Source organism: Loxodonta africana, chromosome 4, assembly GCF_030014295.1.
Source record: "Loxodonta africana isolate mLoxAfr1 chromosome 4, mLoxAfr1.hap2, whole genome shotgun sequence".
Lineage (NCBI taxonomy): Eukaryota > Metazoa > Chordata > Mammalia > Proboscidea > Elephantidae > Loxodonta > Loxodonta africana.
In genome coordinates this window covers 138,596,726-138,615,326 of record NC_087345.1, presented here as the reverse complement: position 1 = coordinate 138,615,326, position 18,601 = coordinate 138,596,726, and the positions used below count along the sequence as shown (strand labels likewise).

The 18,601-nt window shown below is 47.2% G+C and overlaps 1 protein-coding gene across 15 annotated transcripts in view; it reads right to left on the bottom strand.

The window, feature by feature from the left end:
- Positions 1–18,601, bottom strand: part of IQSEC3 (IQ motif and Sec7 domain ArfGEF 3) — a 124,690-nt gene that overhangs the window by 64,251 nt on the left and 41,838 nt on the right. The window contains exon 3 of one of the 15 annotated variants that reach the window (XM_023549013.2): positions 15,936–16,080. The exons of the other annotated variants lie outside the window; for them this stretch is intronic. Coding sequence (XP_023404781.2) covers positions 15,936–16,080 — 145 coding nt within the window. The remainder of the gene's footprint in view (positions 1–15,935; positions 16,081–18,601) is intronic. 15 annotated transcript variants of the gene reach the window in all.

Sequence of the window (18,601 nt, the reverse complement as noted above, 5' to 3'; positions counted from 1 at the left end):
CACCTTGCCCCAAATACACTACGTATATTAAAACAAAATGAAATATCAAAAAAAAAAAAAAAATCCAGCCCTTTCTTTTATCGTGGGTCTTTTTGTGGGCTACATTTCTGGGTGTGGACAAAGACTCCAAACTTACTCATAGGGCCTGGTAGTTATGAGGCCCATCACCTTCATTCCCAGCATGCACAAGGATGTGTATGTGCACACACACGCACACACATTCATGAACACACAATGTATCTGTGGCTTTGGGCAATTCATGTCCTCCTCCTGAACCTTGGTTTCCTCACCCGTCACATGAGGGGAGCTTGTTACTCTCTAAGATCGCTTCCAGCTTGGACATTCTGGGAGCTTGAATTCTAGTGCAGAGGCCAGTTCAACAAGGCCCACCAGCCCCATGGTTCTAGGCTCTCTGGCTGGTGGAACCAACCCTGCCTTTGTCCACCAACATGCACAAGGACCCGAGAGACTACAGCCTTTCCAGACACATCAGGAAGAGGGGTTGGAAAAGGATCTGGTCCTTGTATTTCCTTCCTAGACTTCCCTACAGACCTTTGTGGTAAAAGGTGGCCATGGAAGCCCAGTACTGCTCTCATCAGTATCAGGCCATCAAGCCAATTCCAACTCATAGTGACCCTATAGGGCAGAGTAGAACTGCCTCACAGAATTTCCAAGGAGCACCTGGTGGATTTGAGCTGCTGACCTTTTGGTTAGCAGCCAAGCTCTTAACCACTGTACCACCAGGGCTCCTAAGTTTATATGGTAGAGGGCAAAGAACATGGGTTTTGGTGTCAGGCAAACCTGAGTTAGAATCCTGGCTCTGGTACTTACTATGTGAACTTAGGCAAGTTACCTAATCACTTTGTAGCCTTATTTTCTCATCTGTAATATGGATATCCTAATAACTACTTTGTAAAGTTTTTAATTTTTTTATCAAATTTATTCTTTTCTGTGAAGAATAAATGTAGTATGCAAAGTACCTAGTGCCTGGCACACAGCAATCCTTGATACACGGTGATGGTGGTGGTGGTAGTTTCCTGAGCTAGAAACTTACAGCATGGAATCCCAAAGGGATTCCCAGAAAAACAACATAGAGAATTCCAAAGTGGAAGGAGTTCTCAACATCTACCCTTCCTGTTAACCCTCAAAGAACAGAAACAATGGGGTTTTTCACTAAACGTCATGGCTTTTTCAGCCCTCCAGGATGACTCCCAGGATCTCTAAAGAGAGGAGTGAAGCTGGGCTAGCTTCCCTGATGCTTCCTCCCATCGCTGCTTTCTGTCCATTGGAGCAACAACCCAGTGATGGGGCCTTTGTCTTAGGTGCCACCAAGTCATGGGATCATGGCCTCTGAGGGATCTGTGGGTACTATCACCTACAGGAAGCCCCCTTGGCTGTACTCATTGCAGTGAACATTTGTCCAGTGCCCATTGTGTGGATCTGTGCTTTGGGCACTTTTTCAGAGAGCAGTGGAGGTGTGAGTGCTCAGAACTTCTGTTTGGAGACTGGGCATCAACAGAATGTTCTCGAACTTTCATTTCCTTTTCTGTACTTCATCCATATAAATTGTCCAGGGAAAGGGGTTAGAATCTTCATCCTAGCATGTCATAGCTGGAAGGACCAACTACTTCAACCCACAGTCTCTTATGGAACTGTGTTCTAGTGCCTGGAACATCACTCCTCCCAGGACACAAGCCATGTCCCTTCAGCTTCCAGAGTTTGCCAGGCTGACCTCACATTATAAAGTTGCCACCCTTAGTGGGTCATATTTCAGCAACCTGACACTTGGACAAGAATTATGTGAGTGGGATCCACTTTGTGACTTGGATAGTTGCTTCCAAGCCCCTCCCTGATGTCCTGAAGGGTGATCCTGGTCATCTTAGCTCTCTTGGGCCCCATATTCAGTTGTAGGAACAGATTCCTTGACTGGAAGCACAATAGCCTGGAGAAACTTAGAGTCTCTGTTGGCATACCAAAGATGCTGTTCACAAGAGTATTCACTGGGTTGGGGTACCCAAATGAAAAATCAATAAATAGAATGTGGGTAGCACCAAAAGGAGGAGATCCTTACAAGGTTGTGATTGGGTCCACATTACATTAGGCTGATACACACACAGGGACCTGAGGCATCAATGGAGGTAATTACATACACAGGAATACAGGATTTGATGGCTAGTAAAAGGCTTTGAGAAATTGGAGAATAAGTAGTTGCTCAGAGCAATGCATGTGCCCAAGATCAGAATGACCCACGTACTGGAAATGAATATTACATCAGAGGAGGGTCACTCATGTTGGAAGCTGGCTTTCACTCAGAAGGATGCTGGGCATATCTGGTATTGGCCCATATGTGACTCCCTTGGGGTTCCAGTGACCACTCCAGCCCATCTATTATCTCTTCCATCAAAGTCGACTTCCTGAAATGCAGATGTTTTAATGCCAATCTTCTGCTCAAAACCCACAAGTGACTCCCCATTGCTGGTAGAATAAAGCCTGCCAGTGTGACACTCAAGATTGTTCACAAACTCACCCCCAATCTCCCTTTCCAGCCTTATCGTCGCCTGGTGACCTATCCACTCTGTTCACACTGAAATTCTCCCCAAGCCTATTCAGTCTTCTCATGCCACCATGTCTCTGCTCACAATTTCCCTCTCCCTGAAATGTCTTCTCCTCCCCATGCCCCTTGCCCTTCCACCCACTCTTTCCTCTGCCTTGTCAACTCTTTCAAGACTCACTCTCTGCCACCAGGAAGAATCAGTCCCACTCTCCTATGCACTCTAATAATTCTCAGCATTCGCCTACTTTTCCGCAATGACCATTTCGTGCTCCAATTATTTGCTGACATGACTCTGTCCTGCACCAGACTATGTCATGTGCACCTTTCTTTATCACAGGTGCATATTGCAGTGGGTTGGCTCATAGGATGTGTTTAATAAATGTTAAATGAATGGTTAGATGGATGAATGGATACCATTTAATCTCTACTACTTTCCCAAGGTCAGAGATACTTGGGTTGCCTTGGTGACGCATCACCCAGGCCCTCCTTCAAGGAAGAATTTCTTGCCCAATTGCTCAGAGTACCTTCTGCTGTCAGCCCCGTCAGGGATTGTCTCAGCTCTAGAGAGCTACCTGGCCCAAGGTCATGCCCTTCCCAGGGCAACCCACATCGAATGTCTGGTTGAAGGGGGATGGAAAGCCCAGCTATTCTAACCCAACACAGGGCAATTTTGATAGCTCCTTCTTGCTCCAGAGCATGTCATGGAATTGGCTGAAATTGCTGTTGGGCCTTCATCCCAGTCTGAATTCTCCTTTTGTCCCATGCTGTTTCTCCAACACCTTTCCACAAGTGTTGACCTCAAGGGCACTCCCTAGTAAACATGTGGCACACTGAACTCAGAGTTGGCTTCCTGGAGAACCCAACTTGTCACAGATACCCAACCTTTCTTTTATTTCCTTTTTCTTGATAACCAAGATTACCCTGGCCTCCCTGTCCCCAGATAAGTAGAACTTTTTTGGTTTCAAGACAACTTTGATGAGATCCATGGATGCTCTTTCTAGTGTAATGCGCATTATTTTATACATGTCACATTCTACCCTACATCAGGGGCTTTACAGACTAAGAACACTATTTTATAACAATGGTCATCCATCCACTCATTCACCATTCATTGAGTATCTTCCATATGCTGAGAAGTGTACCAAGGGCTGTGTGATCTCTGGTTATACAGACAAAATGGTTGGGTACTACAACACAGAGCTTTCCAGAGACTGTCACCATTATCCTTAACACTCACGGAATCCTGCCTAGGTGAGAAAAGAGTGCGTCTGGCCATATCTGTCAGCATGCCTGCTCACGCGGCCCCCGTCAGGGAGCTGATGCAGGGCAGTTTGTTCTTCCTGGGCTCCCAGGCCATAGTGCCCACTGCCAGGAACTAGAGGGTGCAGGGGCATCTCAAGAGCTATGTGAGAGCCAGGAGAAGCCAAAGGCAGTGCTTCTACTTTCAAAATACTCCTGCTTGGTGAGGGAAAGACTGCAGAAAGGCAGGGAGGAACCTAGGCCCCTAGCTCTCCTACCAGACACTGGCTTGGGGGGCAGCTCTTGGCACAAAGGTGGGAGAAAGGAATGAGGAGGAGTGGAGACTAAACCCCTGAGAAATCGTTGGTCAAGGAAGTCTTGTGTGAAGATGAAGTTGAGGGTTGTTTTCCCATCTGTGCAATGTCTAGCACGGTAATTACTAGAGGCCTTGCTAGGAATATTTTGAAAGTTGAAGGACTCTGAAGTTGGACGATTCCTCCAGAGGGCCTGACCAATTGCACCAGATCATCCCAGATGCTGTCAGCCATTCGGAAAGCTTTTCTTGGACAAAGAAACTCAGCATTTTCCAGACAAAAGCTAACAACATGCCTCACATCCCCTCAAGATGTTTCAGCTTTTACTAAAACATTTTTTCTCTCCCTCCTCTGAATCAATAAAGTGATCTTAGACAGTCAGAACAAAGCCACTGAGCAAGGAAGCCAAGTGTCCTTCATGGGCCCCAGGGGGACCCTGGGGTTGAGGTGAATAGGAGGCTACTGCTAGTGACGTATAAGACACAAATTCACTCAGTACTGGTTCAAAGTACAGGCTAGAAAAACCTGTCGGGGGTGGCTCAAGGAGCAGTGCACCAGGAGTCTGGGTCAAATCCCACCTCTGCCACCAGCATTCTGTATAACCTGGGGCAACAAACTTCTCCTCTCTGGGCCTCTGTCTCCTCATCCTAAAATAGACTGTTCAGGTAAGATGCTTTGATATTTGGAAGGAAGGAGAGGCCCAGCATCCCCAGTCTCCTCTCTGCCATTTCATAGCCCCAGGGTCCCATTGTACCATCCCTGCTCTTGCCCAGAAGCCAGTGGCCCTGGCTCCAGCTCCCCTGCCCCCAATACCCAGTGACACAGCATAAGCCTCCCTTTGCCTCCCTGACGTCATTTAATCCGAGCCAGCACCTCCCCTGGTCCGTGGCTCCTTGACCTCGATTATCTAACCTGGAAGCCAGGTCTGAGAATAGAAACCCCTGGAGGAGGGCAGATGTGGCCTTCCAGGTTCCTCCACTTCCAGAGGCTGCCCTGACTTCATTGGCAGTGACAGATGCTTCTCCCTCCCCTCTCCCAAGGGCCTTGAGAGAGTAAACTATTTTCTCTCCTTGTTGGCTCCTTGGAGACTCCAGGCTTTGGTCTCACAGCTGTTCCAAAAGGTGCTGGTCAGTTTAGTTTGTCTCTAGGGGTTTCCTGTCAAAGGAATTACAGCCACTTCTTTGGGCTTGAGCCTTCCCCACACCCCGGCCCACAGCACCCAGGGGCATTCACTCAAGGTGGTCACAGGAAAAGCCCATTCAGACTGTCTCCAGGTCTTGTTGTGGAAGCCTCCCCTACTCAGCCCACCCAGAGCTGAGGGTCAGTACCTAGTCACGTCAGAACCCGATGGGTTCCAGGAAGGCCCCGCCTGGCCTTTGAGGGACCTTTCTTAGCCACCTCAGTACACCCTCACGGGCTCAAGAGCTGGGTCACACTGACCGATGCCATTTTACTGTCACTGGAATCCTGATATTTTTGACATTTTTATTTTCTCAGAAACAGGCATGGATCTGGTAGCAAAATCAAGTTCTAAGAACATCCTCCCTGTCCCTCCCCAACACACAACTTCACAAATGCATGTTTCTCTCTGGACAGAGCACAGAGCTCACTGTGCACCTAGACGCACCTTGGGTTTTCTTACTGTGTATTTATTTGTGCTGTTACCCCTAGGAAGAGATATTTCCCATCTCCTTACATTCGTATCTCCTCCAACCTTAAGATGAAACTCATCCCTCTTGTCTTTTAAACTGTCCCCGAAGACACAGCCTAAAGTCTAACAGCTGATATAGACGGCGTTTAATATTTACAGCCTGGTGAATTCTGATTTTTATTTAAATTCTTTTCCTTTATTATGAACTATTTTAATCTGCAAATATGTATTCAGCATATATGTGAGGTATAAAGAAAAATGGAAACGCTGGTGGCATAGTGGTTAAGTGCTACTGCTGCTAACCAAAGGGTTGGCAGTTCAAATCCACCAGGCACTCCTTGGAAACTCTGTGGGGCAGTTCTACTCTGTCCTACAGGGTTTGGTTTGGTGGTTTGGTATAAAGAAAAATATTAATATACACTTACCACCTAGCTCAAGAAATGACACAGGAGAAACTTTCCACACCCTATTACTTTCTCCTTCCATCCTCAGAGGAATCCTTGTCCTGAATTTGTGTTTGTCATCCCCTTGCTCTTCTTTATGGGCAAATTTCCTCCTTGTCGTTACGTAACCAGTGGTGGCTGCTGCTTACGAGCACTGAGTTTGTGTAACATGCCTTGTGGAGGAGGCTCAGGAACACTGGGGGTCTCACAGACCCCAAAGAGGTCAGGAAGTCCCTCCACCCCAAGGAGGATGGCCTTCCTCATCCCTACACTGGCAGAACTGGAAAGGAGGAGAGGGTCTGACCATGGCTGGGTTGTTCCTCACAGTCTGGGACCCCACTGTTACAGCAAGAAAGAGTTTCAGGAAAGAAAACAGAGTTGTCCTTTAAGGAGCCTCTCCTTCCTTTCCGTCCTTTGTGTCCTGAATGTGTAACAATCTCCAGTTGGACCATTGTGACCATCAGAAGCAACATGGGAGAGCCTGGTTAAGCTGGGAGCAGCTCACGGAAGCGCCAGGTGATGCCACTCATGAGGAGTGTCAGCCCAGGAACCAGCTGGGAGCCAGGCCCAGAGTGTGACCTTTGGGATCCCCAAGGGGAGAGAGCAAATGAGGCCACAACAGCCAACTTGTAATCAGAGGCAGTAAGCACTCGAGTGCTAAGTGAAAGGCCGTTGTTTGAACCCACCCAGCGTGTCTACCAGAGAAAGACCTGGTGATCTCCTCCTGTAAAGACTATAGCCTAGAAAGCCCCATGGAGCAATTCTACTCTGTCACATAGGGTCACTATGAGTTAAAAACCAACTCCAAGACACCAAACAACAACATTATAGCAGTTAGAGGCACAGACTCGCCACCAGACAGCCTGGGTTTGACTGGGGTTCTGCCATTTACTTGCTGTGTGTGGCCTTGGGCGAGTCACTTAACTTGCTTGTGCTTCACTTTCCTCTCTATAAAATGACTTGTCACGAGAGTGAAGGGAGTAATATATGTAAAACACTTAGTAAGCCCTATCTACATAGTAACTATCTTTTTCTTTTTAGGATTTCCAACGTTTTCTCAAAAAGGCAAAACCACCGTTCATATTCTCGGTAATATTATAAAAGAATGAGAAAAAATAGAAAGGATGTAATCCCAGGATAAAGAAATCCTTTAACTTGAACTATCATTTTTTTTATGTTCTTGGTGTCTTGTCCTAGAGTTCTTCAAATGGAGAAGTATTGGGCTTTTCCACATGATGTATTTTCTGAAGTTTTGGGTTAGAGATGATGCCAAGAGAGGCTTACGAGAGAAGGTAATAAAAGCTGTGTCATAATGGGTGTGAGACTTAGAAAGACAGACCAACTGTGGTTAAAATCCTGGCACTCACTAGCTGTGTGGCATTGAACTAGTTCCTTAACCTCTCTGAGCCTGTTTTCTCGTGTGCAAAGTGGGAATACCTACTACATGATTTTGCTGGGCAAAAAAAAAAAAGACAAAAAACCCAGTGCTGCCGAGTCAATTCTGACTCATAGCAACCCCGGGCCAGTTAATGACGTACCGTGCATAAAGCCTATGGCAGCTATTCGATGCAGGTAAATGTAGATTCCTTCCCTAATCGGGGCTTCTGGCATAAGAGCTGCTTGCTCCCTGAAAGCATCGAGGAGGAAGGGACAATTTTAGGCTGCTGTCACATATATGACCACGCAACATCTGTTCAGACCTTGGTTGTGGTGGGTCTGATCTCTGCAGAACACACAGGCAACTTCTGGCATAAGAGCTGCTTGCTCCCTGAAAACACGGACCTTGTCTTGTTCTTCTTGGGATCCACTATTACGGTGACCTGCATAAACTACTGTGAGCACACAGGCCATTCCAGAGGCAGGGCATGAGACCATGCCTGGGTGTTCTGTATTCTCTTGGCTATAAAGTTTCTTCATTTCACTCCTCTCCTGTTCCAATCCAGGCCAGTCCTTACTCCACCCCAGCAGGGCAGATGTTCTTTGGTTCTAAGATATTTCCAGGGAATGACATCCTCCCAGCTCCCCACAGGCTCAATTTCACCACCTGTCAGGGCGGAAAAGTCTCTGATGGCCTCCAGGTGCCTGTGGAGGCCAGGTCTGTGCTTATTGAAAACAGGAGTCTTGTGACCCAAGAGATGGAAATGATAGAATATCAGCAAGGTAGGACATTGCTCTGGACATGCATCCAGTTACTATGAAGCAAGATTCCCTACCTATTTCCCTACAGTCACCTTCCTTATCTTCAATTTGCCTACTGGAAGTCTTTCTGAACATCTAGCTCCCATCTTTCTTGCTGCAGTAGAAACCACTCATAAGCTAACTATACCAGAATGGCCATGCAGCTTCCCACACCCCTTGGGGGTCATCTCTGAAAGCATCGAGGAGGAAGGGACAATTTTAGGCTGCTGTCACATATATGACCACGTAACATCTGTTCAGACCTTGGTTGTGGTGGGTCTGATCTCTGCAAGACACACAGGCCTTGGGAAGAAGACTCAGTGGTCCCAAGATTCAGGAGCCCTCCAACAGGCAGGATGGGAGTGGACAGCACCATAAACCTTTCCCTGCCAAGGTTAAGCTATCTCCTTCTCTCAAGAGAAGCAGCAAACTGTGGCTGGAAGAAAGATTTTCCTGATAAAATGCTTCTGCTCTTAATCCCATCCCAGCCTGCATCATGACAGCCTGGTGCTGGGTTAAACCATTTCATCTCCTGCCCTGATGTCTAGAAAATCTCCTCTCCCGACCTATTGGGTCCTGCTTGATTGGCATTCATCTGGGCCTTTAGCTTTTTTGATCTCTTCCCCAAATTGGTCCCCTGGTTCTCAGAGTCTCTCTCTCTTTTGAATATTGGCTTCTTTCCAGCCAACACTCCATATGTCATGGGCTAGGCTTGAACAGAAAGCAGCTGAAAAACTGCCTCCTCCTCAATGCCCATTGCCTGCCATCCAAAGAAGGAAAGGACCCTCTCTCTGAAGGGTATGTCTCTGAAGGGCTCAAAGACCCTGAACAATAGGCAAGGTAATATGTACCCTCCTGCTTGCCATTCTAGGGCCTCTGCCACAGGAACCCTATCCCCTGAAGTGGCTGGCCCATTCTTTCTAAATACGTCCCAGTCATACCTGAGTTTTAGGTCCTTTCTTCTGGAACTCCTGGGTCTTGCCTGATTTTTCCCTCTCTGCTCTTGAAAAGCCACCTTTAAAAATAGCGTTTTTTGAGTGCTTACTAGATGTCAGACACCTTTCCACGATCATCTCATTTAATACACCCAGTCATGCTAAGATGTAGGTTCTGTCGTTATCCCCATTTTACAGATGAATAAACTGAGGATTAGAAAGCTTAAGTAAGTGCCCCAAACTGAATTCAACTTAACCAAGGTCACGTAGCTTGTAAGGCACCAAGCCAGGATTTGAATACAGATTTGAATTACTCTTGTCTGTGCTCTACATGATTGTGCTTCCTGGAAATCTTCCTGAATTCATCTTCTAGTCTAGGCCACTCCTTTACCACAGCCTCATCTCTCTCTCCCTTTCCCGCCTAGAAGGTAATCCACAAATACCATCTAGTGCTCGTCCCTTTACTACTGGAGAAAAACACGACTCTCATGTTTTTAAGTTCTTTAGTGATCAGTAAACATAAGCATCCTTTTCACCAGGATTACTTCTCATTGTGAATTAGTAAATTGGTGTCCTATGTAATACATCAGTCTCTTACGAATTTGTTTCTGGTGAATCAGTTCTCCTGGTGTATGAGGACCTCAGGATAGTACAATAATTGATTCTCCAAGCCTGCAAATCTTCAGCCTAGACTTAGAACACAGTGATCACACCAAGATCCCACCAACCTGTGCAGAAGGTGGTACCTGGGACGTGACCAAGGCAACACATTCAAACAGTAACAAGGAGGATCCAGGGTTTAAAGTCACTGCTCAATTGCTACCCCTCTCTTCGTATGGGCGTTAGTCCTATTTCTGCTAGTTTCTATCTTTACAAACTTGATCAAGTGGCTCATCTTCTCTAAGCCTATTTCTTCAGCTGTAAAATGGGCACAATAATTCTTGCCTTTCTGATCTTTAACAGGGATCTGGTGAGGATCAAATGAGCAAAAGATAGGAGGAAAGTTGTGTAACCCGGGAAACACTGCACAGATGTTCATTGTTAAAGTTATGACTGACTTTCCCCTTCAGCCTCCTTCACTTCCCATCATTTCTATCACTGGAGTGAAATAAACTACATCCAAGTCTAGCCTAGAGGAAGGGAAGTGGATGCCAGGCTCTTTCCTACATCATTCCAGGGGTACATCCCAGCATCCAAGCTGCACTTTCTGAGGTGGACAGGTGTTATGGATTGAATTGTGTTCCCCCCAATATGTGTTGGAATCCTAACCCCTACACCTGTGGATGTAATCTTGTTTGGAAATGGGATTTTCTTTGTTATGTTAATGAGACCATATCAGTATAGGGTGGGACCTAAATCTAATCATTTCTGTGTTATAAAAAGAGTTGATTGGATGCAGGCGCACACACACACAGAGGGAAGACAGCGTGAGGATCGTCTACAAGCCAAAGAACTAAAGGATACCAACAAGAAAGGAATCAACATTTGCCGAAACTCTGATCTGGACATTTAACCTCCAGAACTGTGAGGAAATAAATTTCTGTTTTTCAAAGCCACCCACTTGTGGCATTTGTGTTACAGCAGCACTAGATGACTAAGACAATGAGAAACAGAAAATGAAAGTAGTTGTGTGAAGGTTGTGAGATTGAGTGAGGTTTTTCTCCTTTTCAAAATGTTCCTTTGTGCTATAGAAATACATTTTAACACTAACTAAAATGTAGAAAGAAAAAACCCACTGCACTGTCCTATCAAATGCTTCCCCTTTCTTACATATGTATGCTCATACCAGTTCGAACACTTAATTTCCTATCAGCCTCCGGGGTCTACTATTTTTATCATATCATTTGGTCTTGTTTTGGTTTGTAAATGCTCCTGGTTTCTGTGTATGTCCCATCCCTGGCCAAGGCAGAGTGCCTTCTTACATAATCATTGCTGGAAGGGACACTGGGGATTAAACAGTTCATCCTCTCATTTTACAGTTGAAGAAACTAGAAAGAGAGTACCTTATTTAAGTCTGAGTGGTGGGAAAACGCCAGCTTAGTGGGATAGCCTGAGTTCTACCTTGGTTCTGCACTTAACCAGCAGGAAGACCTTGGACAAGCTACTTCTCTCTGATCCTCAGTCCCCTATCTGCTCATCCCATCTGTCCTTTCTTCTAGCCCTGATATCCTGTGGTTCTCGATCAACAGACCCTTCTTCTTTATCCTCATACCACTGGGGAGGCAGTGAACAGCCAGCTGGGTGTTCAAAAGGCTGACTGACCAATATGGCACCTATAGAGCCCTTCCCTGCAGGAGTGCTGGCTGTACCATGCAGATCCCTGGTCCCGTGCAGGCTCCTAGCCCACTGCCAGCCCCCTCTGCACTACCCACCCTCCCAGCCCCAGAGGGCCCAGTTACTCTTGAGGTTTCAATGCACCATGGCTTCCAGATAGTCAACAGCCTACTGGACAGTTTCACCCGAAGGATCACAGCTGCCTCAAACCAGTGTTCCCCAAACTGAATTCATCTTTTTCTCCACCTCCTCCTCCAACACGCCCTATCTTACAGGCACCACCACCCACCCAGTCCTCCCTCCCCTCTCCTCTAACCAACCACTGAAGTCCTGTTAATTTTTTTTTTTCTCCAAAATGTCTGAAAGCTGTCCCCTGATGTTCACCCCCTGCCACTGTGGCTAGCTCAGGCTGTCAGGCCTCTCACAGGAGCACTCACTGCAGCAGCTTCCACACCTCCCACCTAGGTCCCCCCGTGTGTGAAACAGTCTGAGGGACCCACACCCTGCATCTGTGTTCACACCCCCATTCCCCGGATTCCACAAAGGCAGGGAGGAAGCATGGAGCTCTACTCCAGCCACTCTCTCCCTCGCTCCATTTCCTCACTCTTATTCCTCATCACTCCCTTTCAAGACCTCTCTTTACACTCCTCTGTTTCCTTTGCTCACTTCCTCCCACCGTCTCTTACCCTTTGACTCTCCCTTGCTCCCTCTTGCTCTCTCACTCTCCCCAACCATCTCCCTCACTCCTTCTCCCTTGTCCCACCCCCTCACTCATCTCCTCAGGCCAGTCTGCACCTATGGTGAAATGAGTTCCTTTATGTGGCCTTTTGCTTTGGTTCTTTGGAAAGACAGCTTGAGAGATTTTTTTCCCCCCTAAACTGTAAGGAGTTACTTTTGCCCTATTTTTCTACCCCAGAGGGTTTGTTGCTTTTGTTTAGGTTGATTGACATTTCCTGGGTAAGCTGTAAACAACTTGGTTTTGATGATTTTTGTCTGGTCCTGGGCTGTAGCCTGCCCTGTGATTGGTATGCACCTTGCTGGGATTGGTCAATAGACTATGCAAATGATGTGAGTTGTAGCCTGCTATGCAAATTAAATGTCTGTGGCCTACCAGTAGGGAACTGGACAGTTCACAGCCCTGGTGGGAGTGCTATGCCTTGAAACTGAGAAGAAGCTTGTGTATTTAAGCAGCCACCCCACAGAGGTTTTTTAGACCCAGAAAGAAGCAAGAAAAAAAGCAGAAGGAAGAAAGAAGCAAGGGATCTCCTAAAAGAGCTATAATGCCGGTCAAGGGGTGTAACAACGAAGACAGCATGGAGGCCCAGAAGGAGCCCAAAGGCAGAGCCAGTGGTGAGAAACAGCAGGGCCAAGAGGAGCCTGTCCTCAGAGGGCCTAGAAAAGACCTGCATGGTTGAGAAGAGCTGAGAGAGCTGTCTTCACTGAAGAAGGGGGACTGTGCCTACATGCTTTCTGATCTTGATCCTGAGTTGTACTCTGTTCCCTAATAAACCACTTACCTGTAAGTATGGTCTGTGAGTTCTGTGTGGCCGTTGCAATGGATTACTGAACCCAGAAAAGAAGTAGAGAGTGCCATGGAAGGGACAGCTGGTGTCACAATTAGTAAAAAGGTTGGAGCCTTGGGCTGATCTTGATTTGCATTATCCCCCTTGAAGTTAGGCAGGTTCTGACAACACTGCTACTACCACTATTACACCCCTTTTACAGCAGCTCACCAGAGCTGTCCCTGACCTGGGAAAGCCCGCCCACAAGGAGTAGCCCAGGCTTCTCTGCATGGCACACAAGCCCACCTCGGCTGGCCCTGACTCACATCTGTTGCCCTTGCCCCACACCCTGTGCCTCACACTTGATGCCTGAACAATGCCAAATCCTTGTGGGTCCCCTGCCCTCAACATGCTGTTTCTCACCTCTGGGCCTTGCTGCTACTGTCCCCACTATCTGGAATGCCCTTTGTGAGGCCACCTCCCTGCCCTAGGCCTGGCCAACTCCTAGTTGGACCCAGCTTAGAAGAAATTATGTCTGTCATCTCCATTAAACTGTGAGCACCTTGAAGACAGGGACTGTCACAGTTGTAGCCCCAGTGCCTGGCACAGAACCTGGATCCATGAATGCTTGCTGAATGAATGGGGCAGTGGCTGCATGGATGAATGGAACTGCATTACTGCTTTTGTTCCTCACTTTAACCTCCATGGTACCTTTCTTTGGGTTTAAGCCATGAGCTTGCAGAACTATTCTGCCCAGCCCTGGGCCCTCTGCAGGCAAGCTTGTAAAGATGGAGCTTAGGTACAAGGAGAATAAAGGTGAGGCTCAGGCTCCCCCATATCTGAGACCCCAGGACCACCATCTTTCAGCTGTCTTCAATATTACATCTGCATGTTTTCCCCAAAAGGCATTCCCAAGAGGATGGATCTAACACTTAGAACCAAGCAAGAATTTCCACAGCTCTCTCTGAACTTCAGAGCACAGGTTCAGTGGCTGTGCCATGCCACCTAGACTCCTCATGCCCCCAGGGAAATTGAATACTGGGTTCTAGGGAAGGGCCCAGCCTAGAGTGTGGGGCAAGAGAGGTCGGGGGACCCAGGACAACCCTTACCAGCTGCCCAGTGTTCTTTCTGCTGCTCTGTAGTCCCTTCCTCATGAGACACATCTGCTCCTCCTCTGACAACTGAGTTAACCCTTCCCATGGTTAGGAGGTACAGAGGGAGGTGACACTTCTCTCCCTTTAACTTGAGCCCTACAGACAGATGCAGAGGGCCAGCGGACCAGTGCTGGGGACTGGCAGATGGGCAGAATCACAGAAGCAAGACTGGCAGGTAATTGAGCCCACTTCTGCCTGTTGGCACCAGCAGCCCACTTCAGTCTCCCCTCACAGAGAGCTGGCTTCCTGTTTTGTTGACGGGGGCGGGGGGGGTTGTTACTTTTAATCATCACAAAAGAAAGCTTTGAAAACCTTTCTTAAGCCATTCCAAGGCCTCTCAAAGGCAGTAAAGTCTTTAAGAACGTCTGATCTATATCACTCTTGCAACAGATTATTTCCTCTTCTCTGGTTTGGGGAAATGGATTTAAAACCTCTTTTATCATACATCAGATACACTTACTGAAATTATAAATTATGATCACTGTCATGTTATTGGTTAAAAAATAAATGGATGGATAAAGCTGACCTCTCTCTCAGAAGAGAAAATAAATAAACAAATAAAAGCCCAGGAAATAATGCGGTTAGAAAAATCTCGAGACCTGCAAGGAGAGGTTACTCTTGCTGCGAATGAGAAAAGAAGAATACTCAGAAGATTAAAACAAGGGATTTTCTGTAAGTGAAACAAGAATTTGTTTCCCAGAAAACCAGACAAAACTCTGCGTTAATGAACGCCAACTGAACAGAGAAGCTAGAAATTCCTTGTAGTATCTTCCATTTTGCTTTTTTGGAAATATTATCTTTAGCTTTTTTTTTTTTTTAACTAATAAAGTGTAGGATTTCCCCTCTTCTAAAAATATTCCCTGGGTCATTTCCCTCTTCTGCTTGATTGACCTCAGGTACTTACCTAACACCACTGGAGTCGGCAAACAGCCTCGTGCGGAACCCCTACACCACAAACCAGGCTCTCTGAGGGAGCTAGCTATAAACAGCCCACCTCTTGTGTTTGGGAAGCGGGCACCAGCTGTTCACCCACCACCACCGTCACACCTTGACTTTATATACTTGAAAACACCTCCCTTCTTTTGTCTTCTGACTCTGGTGGTTAAAGGCTACAGCAGACAGATGCTTGGTTCCAATCCTAGAACTGCCAATTTACCAGCTGCATGGCCCTTGGACAAGTCATTCAACATCTCTGATCCTCAGCTTCCTCATCTATAAAATGGCAACTATATTTTATAAGCTTATACCAAAAAAAGAAAAAAACCAAACCCACGGCCATCGAGTCAATTCTGACTCACAGCAACCCTATAGGACAGAGTAGAACCGCCCCATAGAGTTTCCAAGGAGCACGTGGCAGATTCGAACTGCCGACCCTTTGGTTAGCAGCCGTAGCACTTAACCACTGCATGGGGTTTCCTTATAAGCTTGCCGTGAGAATTAAATAAGCTGATACTTGTATAGCGTATAGCAAGTGCTCGGTACACAATAGCTAGTACTCTCCTTCCCTCTCTAATCGGTGGGGGAAAGGAGAAACAGAGAGTTAGGAGGAATTCTCCTCTAATCATCTGTAAATGTGTTGCTGACAGGAAGTTGTCTTCTCTAGTAGCTCCTTATGGACAGCCCCTTGTTGACCTCACTCACACTTCGTAAGCCCCAGCACAGCACCACAGACAGATAAGTGTCCTACATACCCTTGGTGACAACCAAGGCCATATGAAGAGGCCGGTCTTCGAGGAAGGCTTAACCAGCTCTCCAAGGCCTGGGAGGGAAGGAAATTGGCCTGGACAGATACTTGACTCCAAACATGAGTTTCACTTCCCAGCTGAGGAGAGCCCTCTGAACAGAAAGTCAAAAGTCACGACAAGACAAAACTCTCAGAAGTATTTAGTGCTCCTCCCACCCCAAAGGTGTCAAAGTACTTTGACATCTATTTTGGGTGGGTGTGTGTGGGTGTGTGGGTGTGCGTGTGTGTGTGTGTGTGTGGCTCCCGACAGTCTGGCAGGGAAAACACAGATGGGGCAAAAAGCACAGAAAAGGTAAAGTGACAGTCACACAGCTCATCAAGGACAGATTTCTCTATCTCCAGGGCCAAATTTTTCTGGCATCTTTATTGTGGTTACCCTCAGGTATGGAGCTCAGCCAAGTTGGATTTATGCTCAGGGGTGGATCACCCAGTAAGCAAGGTAAGCACAGGCTTACTTGTGCTTACTTACCAATCTGTAGTGAACAATTTCACATGGCTTGAAAAGAGGCTTTGATTGTGTAGTAAGGTGCTGTGGGGTTGAGAAAGAGGCACATGCTAGCTGTACCTAGAAGCAGAATCTTTGATGTGGTGAAAAAATGTGAAATTGTTCATTATGGGTGATCTGGATTGGATCATATTGTCTGGATTGGTTAATATGTCCCTGATGCTGCTGTAACTACACAGGGATCCTCAGAAGTCCCGTGAGCAAACAGAGTCAAAAAGCTCAAACAAGAAGGATCAACCCTCCCCTACCCCCATGGATCTTTATTTCTGCCAGGTTTCTGTCTCAATGTCTTCAATCCAGGAGTCTTCAGTCCCTAGGAATCTCACACCTGGGGCCCCATCAGCAGGGAAGATGCTGTAAACCAGGGCAGGGCATCATGGGGATTTTCACAGCCTCTGGGGTTAGGTCACATGTTCCCAACCTCTCCAAAGGCCTCCCCTGAGCTAACCACCTTTGCAGACTCAATCACTGTCTTATTTTCCTAGTCTTAGTCCCTTGAGGTCACAAAGATACTGAATTCTAAAGGAGACAAGAGCTCAACTTCCCCTTGGCCTCACCACACCCCATCCCACCTCACTACCTTCCTAGCATGAAGATGCTGAGATTCCAGAGCTCCCAAATAAGACAGGCTGGGTGGGCCTGGTGGGAAGTTGAGGGCTTTTTTGTGCTTCTCTAGGGTAGAAAGGACGCAGTTACCCAACCTCCAGGGCCCGCGCAGAGCCCCGCCCCCTCCCACCAGGAGGCGAGGCACGTTTCCCAGCAGGCTCTGGGCCTCGGATGTGACCACTGGAGCCGACACGTGTTGCCGAAGCTCCCAAGCTCAGCTGTTTGAAGACTAAACTGTATCGATTGGGAATTTAATTGTTCCGTAATCGCTGAGTAAACACTGGCTGGTCCATTGATCAAGCCTCAGGCCCCATCGCAGCCTGCTGGGGAGAGTCAAGGAGAGGAGGGTCGGATGCTCTGGCCATACCAATGCAGGGCTCTCTGGACACCCATTCTTGGAGGGCTGTCCCTTCCTCAAGGGTATTGCAGCCTGCAGCAGAGCTAGCGGCCATCCCGCAGCAGACCCAAGATTCAAGCCACGTCACCGCCTGTGCTACGTGTGCCACCAGGGGAGTGAGGTGACTGTGGGGGCACCAGAAGGGGCTGGTTAGGGCAGGCGCCTCTCTAAATGAGTGCAGTATATTCAGTGGGATATGGAGGCTACAAAGTCACATTTTTTTTTCATGGGGAGGAAGAAGAAGAAGGTAAAGCCTATTAAGTATAAAAAATATGTAAATAAAACACTGCAAGGTTGCACACCAAAATATCAACAGTGGTTAGTTAATTCTCTACGACTGGATTCAATGTTTATTTTCTTCTTTACATTTTGTACTTTCCACATTTCCAATAACGAGCAAGTATATCTCATTATCAGAGAAAACAGATGTTTTTTCAGGTCAAATAAAATGGTTGGAAAGATTTCTCTTGAGCCTTTAAAAAAAAAAAAATCCTAGCAGCAGTTCAGTGGAAAGAAGCTGCGTTTGGGAGTTAGACTTGGGTTCACCTTCCCGCTCCAGAGCTGATTAGCAGTGGTTCCTCTATCAAGATACCTAACTTCTCTCCATCCCAGATTCCTTATCTGTAAATGGGAATTGTCTCTATCTCACAGAACTGAGTGAGATAAAATAATGAGAATGTTTAGCACAGAGCCTCTGGCACATTCAATAAATAGTATGTTCATTAAATATTAGTCTCTCTTCCATCCTGAGGTAAGGGTGAGGGTGGGGTGGGTGGGGAGAGAGGACCAAGTCACAGGAGTGTCAGGTCCATCTGCTGGGGCCCCAAGAGCCCCCCATTCCCAGAATTCCTATCTCCTAGGGGTGGGGCTTGTTCTGTGTTTCCTCCCTAGGCCTAGCGCCTCCACTTCCTGAGTGCCCCCCTCCCCCACTGGACGCCTCCTCTCATTACCCTAATAGAAACCAATCTTCCTCACCCTGGCCTCATTGCCACCCACGGAGACAAATGGGCTGCAATTCTGCTTGGCTGGGAGGCGGCTGGCCAGCTCCTGGGTCATTGTTCCCAATGTCACTGAGAGCCCTAGAGGGAGGGGAGCCCGTGGGATA